The 19,505-nt window shown below is 41.3% G+C and overlaps 3 protein-coding genes across 10 annotated transcripts in view; 2 read left to right on the top strand and 1 right to left on the bottom strand.

The window, feature by feature from the left end:
• The window catches only part of LOC4338004 (protein CHUP1, chloroplastic), a 3,692-nt gene extending 525 nt beyond the window's left edge, over window positions 1–3,167 (bottom strand). The window contains exons 1-5 of one of the 2 annotated variants that reach the window (XM_015784491.2): window positions 2,722–3,167; window positions 2,344–2,617; window positions 1,990–2,048; window positions 846–1,631; window positions 1–616 (exon numbers count right to left, since the gene is read on the bottom strand). The exon at window positions 1–616 is cut by the window's left edge and continues 525 nt beyond it. In XM_015784491.2, coding sequence (XP_015639977.1) covers window positions 1–616; window positions 846–1,631; window positions 1,990–2,048; window positions 2,344–2,512 — 1,630 coding nt within the window. In that variant the 5' untranslated portion in view covers window positions 2,513–2,617; window positions 2,722–3,167. The remainder of the gene's footprint in view (window positions 617–845; window positions 1,632–1,989; window positions 2,049–2,343; window positions 2,618–2,721) is intronic. The other variant, XM_015784492.2, reaches the window with a different exon arrangement.
• A 4,912-nt stretch (window positions 3,168–8,079) lies between these two features.
• LOC107278605 (3-hydroxyacyl-[acyl-carrier-protein] dehydratase, mitochondrial) lies at window positions 8,080–9,706 on the top strand. The gene is made up of 4 exons (XM_015783043.3): window positions 8,080–8,238; window positions 8,404–8,771; window positions 8,910–9,022; window positions 9,099–9,706. The coding sequence occupies exons 2-4, from the start codon at window positions 8,478–8,480 to the stop codon at window positions 9,229–9,231; spliced, it is 540 nt and encodes a 179-aa protein (XP_015638529.1). The 5' UTR covers window positions 8,080–8,238; window positions 8,404–8,477; the 3' UTR covers window positions 9,232–9,706.
• Window positions 8,080–15,953, top strand: LOC4338003 (pseudouridine kinase). Of its 7 annotated transcripts, none has more exons than XM_015785051.3 (11): window positions 8,080–8,238; window positions 9,968–10,051; window positions 11,117–11,260; window positions 11,395–11,511; window positions 12,099–12,201; window positions 12,331–12,378; window positions 13,041–13,138; window positions 13,235–13,349; window positions 14,728–14,810; window positions 14,893–15,451; window positions 15,577–15,953. In XM_015785051.3, exons 3-11 carry the CDS (start codon window positions 11,168–11,170, stop codon window positions 15,624–15,626), a joined length of 1,266 nt encoding a protein of 421 aa, XP_015640537.1. In that variant the 5' UTR covers window positions 8,080–8,238; window positions 9,968–10,051; window positions 11,117–11,167; the 3' UTR covers window positions 15,627–15,953. The 7 variants fall into 7 exon arrangements, with proteins under 7 accessions (XP_015640537.1, XP_015640536.1, XP_015640533.1 ...); XM_015785050.3 differs by having other exon boundaries at window positions 11,084–11,260; XM_015785047.3 differs by having other exon boundaries at window positions 9,921–10,051.
• The last annotated feature ends 3,552 nt before the right edge of the window (window positions 15,954–19,505 follow it).

Below are 19,505 nucleotides of genomic sequence, written 5' to 3'. Positions count from 1 at the left end.
GGCTGTCCATAGAATGCCAACGGGAGCCGTGATTATCATGCTGTTGATTGCCAGAATTACCAGGTTCTGTCATGAATGAAGAATAGCTATCAATTGACTCTCTTCCATTGAACTCGTCAAATGAACAGCTCGAAATCGATATCCTCCTCTCCAGAGTAGGAATGGTTTTGTTCTCCTTTTCTTTTCCCAGTACCAATTTCCGAAGCTTCGAAAAGAACTTTTTCTTCTTAGGGTTCTTGTGCTTGTTCATCAGTGAGACATCGATCGACGCGTCGTCGGGTTCGCCTAATGATGATGCTCTTGAGGAAGAGTACTCTGAACAGAACTCTATATGATCAAAGTTTTTCTCATCCGGACCAGCATTTGCGTACTCCATTATCAGTTGCTTGGCCTTCTCTTCAGATTGGGGGCTTAGTGTCTTGCTAAGATCCCTTGCAACATTTTTCCCTGATGGAGCATCCTGGTTCCTGAGCTCGTAACGCAGGCAAGCGTTGATCCATTTCAGATATACCAATTCCTCAACATCTGAAAACCTGTCAGTCTTGAGCTGTTCAACCTCTTTTGCCAGCTTGTCATTTTCTTGCCTCAAATGATCAGCTTCCTGCAATGCTTTTACCTGCAACCAATTTTACTTGTTCAGTTCCTGACAGAGCAACACAAGCTGAAGTAAACACTGAAAAATGAGTTTGAAAAATCAGTAGCGCTTATGAGAAACAATTGATTGCTCTTTCAAACCAAATATCAAGAACAGCGTTTCCTTCTGACGAGTAACAACCTCTATCTGAAGATTAAGATTGATTAGTAAGTGCCAGCTACAATACAGTTCAAGAACAGTAAATATTCACCTCCATGTTATTGATGGGCTTGGGTACAGGGGGCAGGCGTGTGAGCTCCAATCGCCTGGCAAGATGTGCATTCTCCTGCTGCAGCCTTGAATTGACAACCCTAAGCTCTCTTGCCTCATTTTCCAACTCCTCTAGCTTACTCAATTTTTCCTCAACCTCAGCACTGAATTTCCCCTCAGTAATAATCTCCTTACACTGCCAAGAATCGGCCATTTCCTGAAGTGAGGCAATTCTCTCCTTTGCTTGTTCTGCATCCTGTCTCAGCTTCTTCTTCAACAGCTTGCATTTCATTCTAGCTGCCTCAAGCTCTGAAGCCAGCTTTGAGCTTTCAGTTAACTGAGCCTGCAGCCTCTCATTTTCAGACTGCAAGGATTCGATCTTCAGCGTGTATAGCTTCGATTCGACGGTGTTGATCTTCAGCTGATTCTCGAGCTCCCGCACCGCGACATCTTGCTCCTGCAAACCATAGCTCTCTAGAAGCTGTAGCTCCAGGGTCTTCTCCCTTTCTTGAAGTGATCTGACCATTTCTCTAAGCTCAAAAATTTCCGGGGTCTTCGTTGCATCTTCTTCGCTTACCCTTGGTGCAGGTGAGGTTGCAATGTTGCCCATGTCTCGGCCGAATTCTTTGAGAACTATTTCGTTGAATTCTGGGAGGAGGAATTCTTCATCATCATCAAGAGTTCTACATTTTGGGGGCAGTGGTACTAACGCGGTGGTGGTCATCGTTGTAGTGGTAGTGGTAGTGTGGACAGAGTTTCCATTGATGATTTTGGCCTTGGTATCCTCCTTCACAATCAAAACAAAAGAGGGTCAACATAAGGAGAAGAAAAATGGAATACAATGGTAACATTTGAGGACAAGTTGTATTTTGTCAAACTGCTGGAATAGAAACAAGCAGTATGAGACTAAAAAAATAGAGAAGAAAAAAGGTTGAAATTAAAAAACAAAAGCAAAGTCCACACCCCAAATGCATGTGATATGGACAGACTTAGAGAATTTATAATATAATGAGGAAAATATAGCTGGATTATGAACAGTTCAAGACCATACATCCAAAACTGAACCATTCTAAATATAAATGGAAGTATGAAAAGTACATTAATATATACAATTTATAATAATTATGTGCAAACAAGATTCTTACATTCTTGAGGATCCTCAGCTCATCCTTGAGCCCTCCACCACCCTTCATTCCATCCGAATCTGCAAAAAAACATCAAGAAACGATTCATCACCAAAATTTTCTAACTAGGAGTAGCAATCAGCAACAAACAACGGGTTCACAATTCCGGAACGAAATTCCCAAAAATTCAGATTGACCGGTGGGTCCGAATGTTCCTCCGGCCCAAAACGAATCAAATTTATTTGAAATTGAGCCAAAATATTGTTCATATTCCAATTTTTCGTTGAAATTTCATTTTGTTTTCCATCTGAAAATCTGGAATTTCTTCCCGAAATGAAAAAAAAACGTTGAACAAGACGCCTCTGCTGTTGATACCTGAGCGAGGAGGAGGAGGAGGTAACCGGAGTTGCTGCCGTGGCCGCCGCCGCGAGAGGAGCAGCCCGGCGACGGAGAGCGCGACGGCGGCGCCGACCCTGAGGAAAACAACGCGCAAGTCCTCGCTCCTCCGGCCACCGCCGCCGCCATCTCCGGCCACCTTGGGCATCTCCCTCTTCACCTCACCTCACCACCACCTTCTTCCCAAGAATCCACCACATGCAGACTGCAGCAACCAACCAGCAATGGAAGGAACACAAATAATCTCTCCTACCTTGATCACCAAAAAAAAAAGATAATAAAAAAAATCCAAACATTTGAGCAAGAAATTGAGACTTTCTTTTTGACTGCAAGAAGATTATGGCCAAGAACCTGAACCTGTTCTTGGAGGGGCTGAAACTTGCATCAAGAAATACGAGCTCGCTCCAGCCCCATGAAGCTTGCAGGCTATATCTCCATGGCTTCGAATCGACCAGACCGGGGAGGAGATTAACCCAGCCTAGCCAACAAAGTCTCTGAATTTGGTTTTGGGATTTGTACTGCCTGAGACAAAATCCCCAAATTAGGCTGCCTAAGCAGCAGCTAAAATTGGGGGTGTCAGGCAAGGCTCCGGATTCAGCTCACGGCCATCGAAAACGCCAAGAAAAGCAAAAAAGCAAGAAAGAAAGCACCCCAAAGCTAGCAAGAACCCTCCAATCTCTCTCAATCTCTCTCTCCTATTTCTGTTTGAGCTTGTTTCCTTTCTGTCTTGGCCTGTTCTTGTTCAGAAGGCAGGACAACTCCAAGGAATCTGGCTTTGTTCTCTAGCCAAGATAGTGCTCTCTACTCGTGCAGCTTGTGCTGCTGCTTTTCTTAACTGGATGGACAATTGGAGTGTTGGACATGGACTCCTCTCTCTCTCTCTCTCTCTCTCTCTCTTCCATCCCTTTCTTGCTGCTTCGACAATTGATTATAGGTTATTAACTCTGACCAGTGTTGTTGTTTACTTGGCCATGTCCATTTCAGCTCAGTTTTTTGAGGAATTGCTGCCGTTGGGAGGAGGGTGGAATTGATGGGTGGATGAGACGTGGATTGTTGCTGTGGGCGTTTGACGTATCTTTCATGTGATTTCGTCAGACCGTGCGAGAATTTGCCAGCATGCTCGAGCTGGCTACGGCCTACGAATTGATGAAGGCGTGTTTTGTTATTAGTGGCTGGTTGTGTTAATCACGTGGTTCATCCTCTTTCAGAGAATAATTGCGCATTTTGCGTGTAAGTCGTGCCTCCAGCAGAGTCTTTTACCCCTATGCCATTAAGAAAGTTGAAGGTTACGTGTATGCCATAAAAAAGTTTTGAGTCTCCTGTATGCCATGACATAAACTTTCGTTTACCCGTGCGTCACTTTGGATGGAATCAGCACTAACGGAGACTAACGGAGGTTTGAAAGATCTATTTTGCCCTTGCTCTATTTCAGCCACTTTGGATGGAACATTTAGAAGAGAAATCGGCGGCGGCGGCGGCGACGCCCGGCGGCGGCGGATAGACGAGGCGAGGCGGCGGCGGCGGCGGCTAGAGAGGTGGCGGCGGATAGACGAGGCGCGTCGCCGGATAGGCGAGGCGAGGCGGCGGCGGCTAGGCTAGGGTCCGAGGCACACTGGAGAAATTGCACGGGAGAGGATTAGTAGAGATGAAAATGCTTCAGGGGCAATTTAGTCATTTTCATACGTGGGTTCCACATGTCAGAGCTCATTCGCTAACAGAAGGTAGATGGAATGGCACACGGGTAAACGAAAGTTTGTGTCATGGCATACAGTAGACTCAAAACTTTTTTGTGGCACACGCGTAACCTCCAACTTTCTTAATGGCATAGGGGTAAAAGACTCCCTCCAGCAGGGTTCACAATCGCGACCCTGAATCGAAATCCGCTCATGAGCAGTATCATCAGATACTGTGAAATCCATCGAAAATTGATGATACTGTGAAATCCATCGAAAAGCTGAAAAACTGATGTAATCCGAATAAATTGTGTCAAAATTTAAAATTCAGTTTGAATACTTTTTGTTTGACCGAAAAACCAAGTGAATTGTGTTTTTTTGGATCGAACTACAAGAACTAAGCCAACCAGAGAGGGGTGAATGGTTGGTATGCTCAAAAACCGAAACTTTTAACGGAAATAAAAGTTACCCTCAAATTCGACGGAGATCAGTCTGACCGAAGTTGTCCTGCTGGTCTGACCGCGCCTGTGCCGTCGGTCTGACCGGTGTAGATCGATCGGTCCGACCACCCTGAGATCGCCTGCCATGCCTGTCGACGTCGCCGGTCTGACCGCCTTGCGCCCGCAGGTCTGACCGGTGCTTGCCGCCGGTCTAACCGCCGGTATGCCGCCGAAACCCGATGAAACACAGATCGAAGAACTCTTAAAGTGGATGACGACTTTATTGATTCTCTCTGTGTTTACAAAGTGCACCAACAGCACTCCTTACAAAAATCTCGACTAAACACGAAACCCTTATTCAACTATCAACTCAATTGCTTTCAAAAGCGATACTGGGAAGCCTTACGCTCCCCCTCTATTTATACCCGAGGCAAGCAACCTAAAGCCACGAACCAAAATCATACTAGAAATCCTAATCACCCTAGGAAACCCTCTAGTAGAAGAAATAAACTTTACATAACCAATCATACCAAATTTGGACTCCTTCCAAATTCGACTCCGCATCCCATACGCACACAATACCTCCATCGTATACCATATGGAATCTTCACCAACCACGTGTATTGAACTCTAGTCTTAGTATCCCGCATGATCTCTGACCACCACGGACGTCGTCTTATCCCCAAGCTGACTCCCGGTCCATCACCGCAAATACTCTCCCGGCATCCCGAGTCACCTACACATAGAACAAACAAAGAAACCATATTCCGAGACCAAACTATCCCCAACTTGACTCATTAGTAGCTAACGACAGTATTACATACGCATAGTATCCATCTAGAAGCCATAATCATGAAACAATCACGGATATCCAAACAAATAACCCGAAACCGAAACCGACATAGAGTCGGCCGGTCAGACCGCGGGCTGCACCGGTCTGACCGGCAGCACATGCCCGGTCTGACCGGTCCAACAAACAGCAGTACTCACATGTGAAATCCAATCATCTCCAAAACCACTTCGCAAATAAATTCCAAATAACAAAACCAATAATCTCCAATGCCAATTGTTCATCACAGAATAACAATTAAAAATACCTTTGATTTTACATTTTTGACTGATCTAGAAAGTCCGGATAGTTGAGTTGTGATTTAAATTCATTTGCACATAATAAAGGCTAGCTTATGCCAAAATGAAGCGGAGGCTTGGGCCGGATCATTATCCTTTTAGGGTTTCACCTTCATATATATCTCTTGTAAGACGCCGTTCGACGTTCTAACCTCACCTCGATATAGTGAAGATATTTTGCTGGCTGGCGCCGTAGTTTTTTCTTCTGTTTTAGGAGAGTTTTCCAAAATCCAGTGTCTTCTGTGATTGATCTATTATTTTTTATCGTTTATTTTCCTATCGTTTCCAAACACGGATTTCGTGAAACTGGAATTGTGAACACTGACCTTGAGAGATCATCTAAGTTTGACTGTTAGGTGGTACAGATCACCGATCGAGTGATGGGAACTTCTGGTGCCAGTAAAGTAAACTGGATTTTGTTTGTGGTACAAAACTAAAATCGCAAAATTACGATGCTGTAGAATCAGTTTGCCTTTACTATATTATATTATTGTATGTTGCGGATGGCTTAGCAATATTGATTTGGAGGAAAATTTTTTAAAAACCATCCATAAGTCACTTAAAGTTGATATTCCATCCCATAAGTTATTTTGTTGTAATTGCCCACCTCTACTCAGTTCCGTTGTAAAATCCACCTTAGTGCGTATGTGTTTAACTGAATCAACATGTTTTCATAAATTATAAGCCATCAATGTGGTGTTTACCAAATTAAATACTTTTAAAGTATAATCTGGATACTTTTTCGGAGATTCCACAAATAGAAATGGTGATGAGAGCTTAAATGTTATCGCGTTGAGATTCGCTATTCAGCTATAAGGGATCGATTCAATTAAGCATGAGTGCATTAAAGTGTTTTTTTACAACAAAACTGATAGGGAGGTTGATATTTGCAACAAAATGATTTATGCGGTGAAATGTTAAATTTCAAGTGACTTCTGATGTGTGTTTTTTTTGTTGTCCTTTTGTTTTCTGCAATTTTCCCTTGATTTTGTGGCAGCTCCATCCTTTGCTTTTTAGCCACGACCAAAGCTTAAATTTTAAAACTTATTTTAGAGTTAATTTTGATTGTTATTTCGTCATAAATAGTTTTTCAACACCAGTTTTTAAGCTCTATAGCACACGTATAAAATTTTTACTCATAAATAACAAATTATTTTGAGTTGGCATTACGACTTATCAGTTGTAGTCAAAGCGATTGGACTTACATATAATGTTCTCATATTCTTTAACCGACCAAAATCGCGCTTTACATAAGAACTGTTGGAAGTTCTTTGTAGTTTGCTTCACATCAACCCACTAACTTAGGCCCTGTTTGTTTCAGCTCAGCTTAAGATTATTGTAATCTAAAATAAAATATTGAGTTAGATTACTATAAACTGGATTATAATAAGCCGGCATAGAATAAGCTATAAGCTGCTTGTTTCTCAGTATTATTAGATGTTTGTTAGTTGTTAGCCACCCAATAATCTAAAAAGCACCTTTAAAGTGGATTACTAGATTATAGAAATCTGGCTTGTAGATTGTAATAATATATCATAATAAGCTATTATTTGTTTCAGCTTACTCCTAATAATCTTAAGCGGAATCAAACAGGGTCTAGAGCACTTGCAACGCGTTTGGTTGGGGGAATTGTTATGGGGAACGAGAGTTATTAAATCTATTGTTTGGTTGGAGGGCATGGAAGTTCTAGGATAGATTGGGAAGAGGGGTTTAAGAGCAAACGCTTACCTTTTGAGATAAATCTTAGTCCTATATCATGACTTAAAATTCAATTCCCACCCATTCTTTACATGATACTCATCTTTATTACCGAACAAAAGATAAAAATGAAACTCCCATAACCAATTCCTTCACCAACTCTCTCTTTTAGGTCCTCTATAAAAAGGAACGGGAAAAACGTAGAAATTAAAGTAGATTATAGAAATTGAAAATATGGTAAACAGAGAGAAAAACTCTTTGATTACACCACAAGAGACACTCAACAAAGAAAAGTTTCACAAGAGGTCTAACCGCTTGCTTATTTTCCTATGAAATTGACGGTAGAAATGCAATCCTATGAAAAATTTTCTATCCTCTTCTTATGAATCAAAGGGCTTTATAGAAAATAAATTCTCTAAAATTCATTTGCTAATCCTCAATTTCAAAGGGGCTAAAAAAAGCCGTTGTGGATTGTGAAATTGGTTTGCATCTTGGAGCATCATCACTCACGCCGCCGCCTACTCCTTCCGTCCCAAAGAAAAACAAACCATGGGTTTCCGTGTACAACTTTGACTGTCCGTCTTATATAAAATTTTTTTATAATTTATATTTTCATTGTTGTTAGATGATAAAACATGATTAACATTTTATGTGTGACTTTTCTTTTTATTTTTTTAAATAAAATGGACGGTCAAACATTAGACCAGAGTTTGTCTTTTTTTTTTTTCGGAGGGAGTACGTAGGTACTACAGTCCCAGAAGAAAGTGGATCCTCTCAAGAAAGAAGAAAAAAAAATAAATAAAAGAAGACGAAAAAGGAAATCGTCGTGCGGCGTCCGCTCGTCGTCGACTCGCGAGTTCGGCCGCCGCCACCGCCGCCGCCGCCGCCGCCGATCCCCATCCATCCCGCGAGCAAGCAAGGGCGCAGGCATCCTGGTGAGCGCCCAGCCCATCCTCTTTCTCATCTCTAGAACCACGCACTTTACTTCTTATTCTTCTCGAATTTGCGTAAACCCTAGCTTCTGTTCTAGAAATTTGCCGCAAACAACAGTTTGTTTGTTAAAAAATATAGTAAAAGTTTGCGGATTCCCCCCATTTTAGATCCGCCCCTGGGCTTGGCTAGCACAACATTTTTTAGTGGGGGAAGGAAGGGAAAGGAATCGGTGGGTGGATCGATGCGAGCGTTCGCGCGAAATCTGGCGGCCATCATCCCTCTCGCGCGCTGCAATGCGACGGCGACGACCGCGGCGGCGCCGTCCTCCCTCGTCCTCAAGGTCGGCGACACGCTGCGCGAGCGGCGGCGCTTCACGGATGGGGAGGTGGAAGCGTACGCCGCGGTGAGCGGCGACCGCAACCCGGTGCACCTCGACGACGCCTTCGCCCGCCAGGTGGGAGGGTTCGGCCGCGGCCGCGTCGTGCACGGCATGCTTGTCGCCTCACTCTTCCCCGCCCTCATCGCCGCCCACTTCGTACGCCGCCCCTCTCGTCTCTCTCTCTCTCGCTCGCTCTCATGCCTGCCAGATGGTGCACCGGCATTTCGTCGAGCACTGCATCGGCATGACGTGCTGGCCTGGCCCTTCTAGTATCTGATGCTGATGCTAATGCAGCCTGGAGCCGTGTATGCGAGGCAGTCGCTCAAGTTTGCGGCACCGGTGTATGTCGGCGACAAGGTTCTTGTGCAGGTTCAGGCGCTGCACATCAGGGCCTCCACAAAACACATGTATGCTCAATTCATCTTTTCATTTCCTAGTCATCAAGACTAGATTGTTTGGAGTGAATCATCTTCTTTCTGACAGTGTCAAATTCGGAACCAAGTGCTTCACGAGTGACAGTGATGACCTCCTAGCTGTCGATGGTGAAGCTATGGCTGTGCTCCCCTCGCTTTACCTCAGACAACAACTGAACCAAGTGCCTCCCATCGTTGATTAAAGACTGGAAGCATCGTCAGGAGTGGGACAATATGTGATTTATGTTCTTTTGGGTCTGTAGATGCTTTGACAAGATAGGAAGGCTATATGTTGTTTTGCTGTTCTCGGTAGTAGCTGGCTCCCTTGTTAAGCTGGAATTCCCAGCCTTCTGTACTTCATCAAACCTTTATTCCGTTTCCAATAGAACCTGGGGTAAATCCCGTTATAAAAAAAAAGGGTACATCACTGATGGTAGCACTGGCTAGTAACTCTCAGTGCACTCCATTACTCTAAATAGAAGTCCCATGGTTTGGGTCCTTTGTTGTTAAAACATTTATAATGTCTCATGATTTAGTCAGACAGCATCTTCAAAACTGAGCTTGCAGAGCAATTTGTTTGGTTTGTGTTGCTCACTTTAGTAGAAGATGATGTAAAATCTGCACTCGTGAGCGCCTGCTCAACACACAATAAAAGTTCTTGACATATTGTTCAAGTCATATGGGTTTTAACTATAACATGTCAACCTGGTTATTGAACTTTTGCATCATGCAAAGAGCAACATAATAACTAGAAAGAGCGAGTGTCCCAGCTCCTCAGCATTATGCCACTCAGCCGCTGCCACTGGCCACCATGCCTTGTGCATCGTTCCTAGGTCTTTGGCATTATGCAATGCCTACCATGACTCTGTTGGTGGAAATGTTGATATACTAGGAACACCATTTTGAAGTATCATAAATTGAAAGTGAGTTAGCACTCAGCACTCAGGCACATATGGGCATTGGATCAACGCCAACCAGGACCAGAAACAAAAGTCTAGTGCAAGTCAGCTAGTAACTGAACAGGTAGTTTTTCATCTTTTTACAATATTTTTCTTTCTCTGATCTCTGTTTTTTCTTTTCCTGGATGATTGGTATTTGATTGAAATGTGAAATATGAAATCAATGAGTTCAAAGATGGCCTGGTTTTATGATTTAGATTAACTTGAATCAATCAAATATGAAGGGGAACATAGGCATTCTGTCTGTCTTTAGCAAAGTAAATATGTAGTTGCTTGTTTGTATGTCAGCTTTGAGCCCAACCAGCTTTATTCTTGCCATGCTTTTCTCAATAAGTCTCAAGTATGAGCATTATGAGACTTCCAATTTCATCTTAATAACTTCACTGATAACATGTAAATTGACGATAGGTTCAAGCCTGTAAATATTATTAACTTCATTGAGAGAGGCAATTGCGCTGCGATGAGCTGCTCTGCCTCTAAATTCTGAGAACAAACCAATAGCAAGAACTTAGCAAAAAGGGCATTGCCTGCCCTCTTGTGCTAATCCATTGGTAATGTTGCTACTGCTACTGCTAAGTACTATACTGCCTCACTAGAAATAGAGAAAAAAATACTCCATGTGACAAAGCTAAAACTAGAATAATACTATCACATGGTTTTCTATCATTGGTATTCAGTTATTGCAACTGAAGAATGCGAAAGTTGGTATCATGTTTTAGTGGCATGAAATTAACTATTACGCGTGATAAGGAGGTGGTGTTAATCTCGTATCAGGAATATGTCAGGATGATGTTAAGCATTTAGGGGCTGTTTGGTGCGTTGCCAAAAATTATGTCCCTTATTTGGTTTGTAGCCACAAATTTGGCAATGCCAATTATTTTGGATTGGTTAAGTTTGGTAGCAATCCAAACAACCAACTCTACCAAAATTTTTGGCTTACCAAATCTTGCTATAGCAAAAAATTGGCAAGGCTAGCAATGGTTGAGAAGAAACAAACACTTAGATTTTTAGCTTATTTCCATCTTTCAATTGCTGATGTTCTGGGTATGGATGCTGCATCTGTGGCATAAACTAAATGAAATCCTCTTTCTCGTAGGCCTCACTCGTGTGCCACTGCCCAAACTGGCAGATCTTGATAGGTGGCTTTGCAATCTTTGGCCCCCTGAACCTGTCCTTCTCCATGGCTGGGGCCACCACCACCTCCTCTCCCCTGCGGAGGATGGAGTCTGTCTGCCGCCACCTCCTCCCAGCATCACCGCCTATCCTTTACCAGGTACGGCTACCTTAAGAGGAACTACTGCAACTTATCCTCTCTATAGCCTGCAGTCCCATCGAGTACCTTTCTAACTAGTGTTTCTTGGGCTTCAGTTTTCTTGTGTTCTAATTTTTATGTTGTTTTCTGCACAGAATCCGTTAGGTGCCATCAGGCTGGAGTCATCTCCAGTGATTATTGGGGGGATGGTGCTGGACATCCATGCCAAGCCATCCATGCAGCCGCATCCTGGAACGACTGTGCCTGGGATGGTAAACCACCCATCCAGCTCTTTATTAACTTCTTAGCTTGAGCAAACTGCTTATTTGCTGGTATGCAAGAAGGATGGCATATGTGTGTGATTGAATGGATCAGCATGACCAATAATACTATTCAATGTAAACTAGTGTTGAATTCATTATATGAGGAAGAAGGTTCTGCAGGATGATGTTTGGGTTGTGATATCCATAAGCTTGGTACTGTATGCATCTTATTCATACAGAGGTTTAGGCCATAAATCTTGTGAGCTTTAACTTCTTCCATTTCAATCATTTATGAGAAGTTGAAGTAGGATGTTTTTTTTAAACCTTTTTAATTTTTAATTGTAAAAATAAACCCTTCCAAAACTTATTTTCAAGATCTGAACCTTTTGGCCATGCCAACCAGGCTGGCGTGGCAAAACAATACTGTCACGCCTGCTACGGGTGGTGTGTTAGTGTTGTTTTGTCATGCCAGGCGGGCTGGCGTGGCCAAAAGCTTCAGATGGAAAAAAGTTTTGGGAGGGTCTACTTTTAAAATTAAAAATTCAAAAAGTTAAAAAAATTAAAAAATCAAGTAATAATGCATTTGAATTTCCTAGGTTAAGTACGTCAGTGGGGGAGTAGCAAGAAATATTGCCGAGTGCATTTGTAAGCTTGAGACTCGACCATTCATGATTAGTGTTGTTGGAAATGATATGGCAGGTATTTCTTTTATCTATTTGTGAAGATATAGTTTTTTTCTAAATTGGTTTACTCATTTTGAATTACTCTGTCCTTTTCTGCTCTCTGGGTAGTTATTTGCTTCAATACTTTCCATTTTTTCTACTGCAGGGGATTTCCTTTTGAAATACTGGAGGTCGGCTGGACTATGTACAGATGGTAAGTGTGAAGATATTCATATTGTTGTATACATCCTTGAAATTACAGTCTAATCCTTGTTATGTTTGTTAGGAAAGGCTGTAGTTTTTCATGTGTAGTGAGATAATAGGCTCATTATTTATTTTATTTGCATTGCGTTACTGGTTGAATATCTATAGATATGGGCCTACTTTTGATGCAACAACCAATGCTGAAATTACAACAGCAACATATTTAAAGGGTATTTTTTTGTTCTCTACAAAATATGTACTCCTTTAAAAGCCTCTAGTGGTGGTGGCAGTGAATCTGCCACCCCACTATTGCTTTTGTAGTTCTGTTTGGTATTCAAGGGGTTCAGATAAAATGAACTTATTTCTTATAAATATATACTCACTTTGGTCATAAATTTTTATGTTTAGGTTAAGATTCAGTCAAACTTTTGAAACTTTGACCATCAATAATTTCTCAAATGGCAAAAATGGAAAATGGTAAGCACAGCTTGTCCTTGAAAATTACTATCATAATGTCAAAAACTTTTTAGAATTTATAATATTTTAATATAAGATTGATGGTCAAAATTTTAGAAGTTTGGCCAAATCTTTTCCTAAATATCAAATATTATGACCGGAGGGAGTACATAGTTTTCCTTCTGTTAGCTAACACTGTTGCTAATAATTACATAGGAATACTGCAGATTGATGACGTAACAACCCCAATAGTATCAAATGTGTTTGATGGGAGCGGTGAATTAATTGCTGGCGTTGCAAGTGTTGGGGCAGTTGTAAGAATTTTGCAGCACATTGTGTAGTGTTCGATCTGTATCAACGCTAATGTTGACAAGTAATCACTGTACTTATCTCCATTTCTTTTTGGGCAGGAAAAATTTCTCTCTCCTAGCTGGATATGTCAGTTCCGTCTTCATATCTCCACTGCACCTCTACTAATGCTTGATGCAAATTTATCTCCTGATTCACTTGAAGCCGCCTGCAAAAGTAGGTTATTCCACCTTATTTCTTTACTTAGGCAGTGAGCTCCTAAGCTTATGTGATAGGCTGATATAGCTGATACTAGTATGCATTTGAACCAGGTAGAATAAATAAAGGGGTTACCTAATTTGCATGCATGCGGTGCTGGATCTTTGTGTTTCCTTTCCAACAAGGGTTGCAGCCGACACCACTTTTTCAATATAATAGCATCTGTGTGGCTGCACCTAACCTTCCCTTGCCTGCAAACAAGGATCTTTTGTTGTCTTGTGCCAACCGATGAGAAAGTCTTCTGCCAGAAGAAATGAAAAAGTAATAATGTATACAAGAAACATTTTTAGAGATATGCTGTTTGCAGGCTTTTTATTTTTAGCTCTATGATATAATCTTACAAAAAAAACAAGAAATCACGACCTTACGATTTGAAATTTTTCATCTCAAGAAAATCATGAGCTTTCAGCTTGATTCCAAAACCTTTTAGCTCAAGAAAACATGAGCTTTCGACTTCACCTTGAAAAACTTTCAACTCGAGAAACCAGCAGCTTTCTATATCCATTTGGAAACTTTCAACTCAATTTGAGTAATTTGGAGGTTTTAACTCAATATCAGGAATTCTAAGCATCTTTGAAGGCTAGAATGAAAATTTGAAGTAAGAAAATCAGGACAATCTCTGCAACACTGTGGAAACGTGAAACCTAAAAATTTCAAACTTTCACCTTAACTCTGAAACTTTTACCTGGAAATAAACTTTCAAACTTTCACCTTAACTAATTTAATTTTATAACTTTCGAACCTAATAATAGCAGAAATCTGTAATTCTATCAAAAGGGGAAATGAGTGAGAAGAATGTTCTTGTCATGCACTATTGGTGTTCCTAAAGAGATTTGAAAAATAGGTGCCTTTATGTTGAACCTGTCAATGGAACAACTGCCCCGCAGCGCTCGACATCAGTGTGGCTGATCAGCAGGGTACGAATGAGTGCCTCGCAACAAGCTTGGAATACAGCAGTTTTGAGTTTCTTATCTGATTAGGTGTCAATATTCTTAACATCTACCCTATTATACTTCCTCTAGTCAAAACTCAAAAATATTTGCGGTTCCCAGTACCACATAAATTTAACTGGACGGGGTACTAATGTATGCAATTCTAATTGTAAACACTCCCTAATTTTATAGAATTGTATTATTATTGAACTGCATTATCTCTGACTCTGAGTATACTGGTGCACTACTCATGTCCCTCCTGACCATCGTTTTGAGGAGCTTCCTTGACAAAAATGAGAAAGACAGTCCTGTCAATTATTACACCATTATGTTTTTGTCCTAATCTCTACATTGCATCAAAAAGTTGATGACATGCATGCTATTTTCTTCTTTTTTTTCCCCAGTAGCACATGAATCAGGAGTGCCTGTGTTTTTTGAGCCTGTCTCACTTGCGAAGGGTTCAAGGATTGCACCAATTGCAAAATATGTGAGTGCAAAGGATTGAATTGGTACTTATTACTATGTATCATGTTAAGGTCTTGTCACTTAATAATTTCCTGGTGATTCAGATTACTTACACTTCCCCAAATGAGATTGAGCTTGTGGCAATGGCAAATTCATTATCTCCTCCTGAGAAATATACTTTTGTCAAAATGGAGCAGTCCAAGAACAAAGCCAAAGCTGTAGAGTATTTGTTTGAAATGCTCAGCCCAGCAATGTTTTTCCTCCTCGAAAAGGGCATAAAGTTTCTTCTGGTGACGCTTGGCTCAAATGGTGTTTTTGTTTGTTGCAAAGAGAGCACAAGTTTGATGGACCAGCGAAAGTCTGAAATGATGTCTTTCTCAACTCCACTACTTCAAAAATTGGAGCGATGTTTTCCATCTAACATGCTTGTAGATTTGCCTAGAGAAGGCTCTTCCAGAACATGTGTTTTTCATTTTCCTGCAGTATCTGCCTCAGTGGTTAGCCTCACAGGTGCTGGTGATTGTTTTGTTGGTGGAGTCATTTCAGCTCTATGTGGAGGTTTGGGTATGATGCAATCTGTTGCGGTTGGGATTGCTATAGCAAAATCATCAGTGGAATCTGAAGCTAATATACCTGATAAGTTTTCTGCTGCAACTATCGCAGGTCTGCTATAGTAATTTGTTTTCATCTTGTATAGTGTACTTCTGAAATTTCAGATTAGATCTTAGTGCTGTCAAATTTATTTTATTGCACAGGTATAACTCCTTGCATTTCCATTTCTCATGCAGATGATGCAAGAAGAACATTGCTATCAGCTAAAATGATGTGGTGCAAATAACCATTGGTGTTATCTCGTGAAAGTCTTGGTGGGCATGTAATTTCCTAATACCGTTTGTTGATTAGGCTATATATATATATATAAGGCTGAGTGTGGATTCAGGTCGTGGGCTGGTGACAACTTAGCAAGTTTAATGTAGTAGATTAAGGAGCACGGCAGGTTTCTAAATTTGTTTGCATGTACCTATGCCTTTATACTTCGTCAGTTTCTGTAGGCTAGTGATGATGCCACGTTTGCATCTGTATGATAATGTCACATCAGCGTCACGTAGGATCTCGAAAATGGTCGTGGCAATCTTGAACCAGAATGATATATTTTGTGGTACTAGGAGTTCTGGTGGATATCACTATATAAAAACAATCTCTGTGAGACAAATCTTAAAACTAAAAAGACAATTCTCTTAGGGAGTAGGGAAAAGATGCATTATTTTCTTTTCTTTGCTTGTGATGATTAGTTCATCAAGTTGGTAAAGTAGCTTGGGAAGTCATTTGATACGAAAAAGCTAAATATGAGGAAAATAAAGGATTGGTGCCAGAGGACTCACATGTATGTGTGTGCTCATAGCAAGACACCCTTAGCACTTTAAGCATAAGCATTTCCCAAATTTGATTTAAAATGGAACATCATACTATATTTTTAATCTTATCCTTGAGCTATGTTGAGATAGATGAGTTTCAAGGAGTTAGGAGCGGGAAGGCGAAAATGCTAATAAACGGTCATCCGCGTGCCCGCTCCCCTGCGTGGCACGTTGGCACGCGCGGAGGGGAGGGGCGGGGGGACGCGCGCGTGGGAGTGGACATGTGTCCCGCTGGTTTCTGATATCTTTTTTTCTTTGGTTTTTTCCTTCTTTTTTTTTGGTTTTTCTTTTTTTTATACATATAGGATACAAAGTTTGTATACATGTATACAAAGTTTGTATACGTGATATTATTTCTAGGTTTTTCCATATTTTTTTAATACGTACGTATATAAAGTTTGTATACGTATGTATACACACTTTATGTATAAATTTTTATACATAAAAAAAACGTATACACATTAAAATATATATTTTTATATGTATGTATATATACGTATAAAGAGAGGAGAGAGAGGAAAGACTAGAGGGAGGAGGGTTGTCGTGTAGCTCGTGCGTCATGCGCGGCACATGGATGACCGCGTATCAGCACCGCCTGCGGGAAGGTGGCCATCATCCACGAAGTTGTGGGTATCCCTTTACTCTATACGACATTTTCCTTAGCTGAAGGGTTTGATGGCTTTAAATTGACTTCGCCAAAAGGCCTCATCTCCAAAGCCCAGCTAGCGAGGTGTCCCTCTCAGTGTAGAGCAGAGTTCATCACCTCGCTCTTGTGAGAGAGAATAAGGGGAAGCTCTAGAGGAGTGTTGGAGTTGCTGACACTCTTTCCACTCTTGTACCTCGATGGATGTTTCTTTTTATAAAAGTAAGTGTTCATGCTTTCTTTTGGTATTTACTCTTCTTGTATAAGTAAAATATATGCTTATCATTGCAGGTTCATCGCTTAATATTTATGTTAAGTACTCTAGTACTAATACTTTGGATAAAAAATGAAGTTCTTGGCCAAGGCTAGAGTAGTAATTGATAATGCAAACGTAGTGTTTAGGTTATAGGTTACATTTATTTGTTGTGTGTTTCATGGGCTATAGAGGTAGGCGACAAATGGTAACAGCCTTGATCGTCTTTTGTAGTCCTCCACATTCCGGTACGTCATTGGGCTGTAGGCTGGATTCGCTTGGCAGACCAGGGGAAAGTCGGTGCCTGAAGCAAGTGATAGAGTTTTACCTTAACTTAATTGAAGAATTTTAACCCATAGAAACCCTCCCTACTCTCCGCCTACCATTTTGTTGTTGTTGGATGAACTTGATTTCTTGATGTTATACACATGTTCCTTGTGATTCGATACCCTTGGAATACTCTGAGGTGAAGTGTTACAGCGTTATCCGTGCGCTTGCGGATTTATTTGTGATCGTAACAAATACCAATAAGCATTTCTGGTGTCGTTGCTTGGGAATAGTTGTTATATTATCTTTGAACCTAGTTCTCCCTGGTATCTTTTCTTTTTATTTCTTCTTTTCTTTTCTTTCCTGCCATGGAGTAGCTATCTATTCAAAACTCATTCTCACATTTGACTGGCTTTATAACCATGGTTCAGGGGCAAAATCCTTCTCGGGGTGCGACAGTGAAAACCCCTACCATCATCTACGAGAGTTAGCAATTGTGTTCATGCCTGACAATCTCAGGCATGACGCAAGAAACTTTGAAGTGGAAGTTGTTTCCGTTCTCTCTCATGGAGAGGGCGGAACAATGATACTCTCATACCATTAGGAAAACAAACGGTGAATGGGAGGAACTCAAAAGTAGGTTCTATCTTGCTTTTGTCTTGTTAACCTATGTTGTCTCCCTACGGATGGAAGTTCTCGGTTTTCAATAGTGCAAGAAGGAATCTATTGAAGTAGCTTAGGCTAGGATTTCATTGTTAACTCAATTTGACCCAGATTTGTCTATACTCGACCATGTTACAATATTTCGGTTTGGGTCTAAACAAGGACTCTGCCTCATATCCCGGAGGTTCGTTTGCACACAAAACCACAACAAATGGAAGGAAACTCTTGGATCTTGTCCATGGAACATCTTGTTCGTCCACAACGAAACATCTCCTGCTCCGGGTACTCCCTATGAACCTCTAGAAGATAATTTTCTCAAGGAAATTGTGAGGGAATTAACTATCATCATGAGCGATGAATGGTTAAGAGATGTAGAGGTTTCTTCCGAAGTAATTCGGACTAGCTCCCTATCGTCCCTAACTATCCAATGTCTCGTGATGGAGGTTACAGTGAATGTTCTCGATAATCCCACTGCCGGTGCTAACATCATGTCCACAACCTTTGTATTAACTTGCTTAGGTGACAAGCCCCAAATTCAAGTTCTTGATTAATCATTTATCTACAATTGAGTTGCTATCTTTCGTGTTCTTGCTTGTGTTCTTCAATACGCACGTAGGGATTAGTCTTCTTGGCAAGATCTATCGGGTTTCGACATGGTTGATACTAGAGGAGAAGTGGTGCTGCGATTGCAGAGTTCGGTGTTCTTCAATACGCACGCAGGGATTAGTCTTGTTAGCAAGGTCTATCGGGTTTCGACATGGTTGATACTAGAGGAGATGTGGTGCTACGATTGCAGAGTTCAGATCAACGAAGTCAGCTCGTGTTGCCATCACGAGCCATTAGTACGAACCGACAAAACCTTTCGGAGTTCCTCAAGTCCTATCATAGAAGTTTATGGGATTCTACGTGGAGTGCCTATGAGGAACGAGAATGTCGAAGCCACCCTAGACTTCCACGTGTTCAAAGTCCCTGACTTCGATCTTCTGATCGACTATCCCATAGAAAAACTTCTATAATGTGCCTAATCCAGATTGTGCCTAAGGAGTTATGACGGTCGTTGAAAATGCCAAAAACAAATTGATCCCACAACGAATCGTCATGGGATGGAGGATGTGCCTAGATTACAGAAAACTTAGCAAGGCAACTAGGAAGGATCACTCCCCGTCGCCTTCCATCGACGAGATGCTAGAGCGGCTTACAAATAATTTCTTCTGTCTCCTTGATGACTATTCTGGCTATCACCAAAGTCCTATTCATCTCGATGATCAAAGCAAGACCACATTTGCTTATCGTCGAATGTTGTTCGGGTTGTGCAATACACCCATATCATTCCAAAGGTGCATGATGTTTATCTTCTCCGAAATGACGAATGAAATCATGGACGACTTCTCAGTCTATGGAAAAATCTTCGATCATTAACTCGAGAACTTAGACAAGGCCTTGCAATGGTGTAAAGAAAAGAACTTGATGCTTAAT

Source organism: Oryza sativa, chromosome 5, assembly GCF_034140825.1.
Source record: "Oryza sativa Japonica Group chromosome 5, ASM3414082v1".
Lineage (NCBI taxonomy): Eukaryota > Viridiplantae > Streptophyta > Magnoliopsida > Poales > Poaceae > Oryza > Oryza sativa.
Note: the sequence above shows the minus strand (reverse complement) of the source record. Positions and strands in the feature narration are given on the sequence as shown.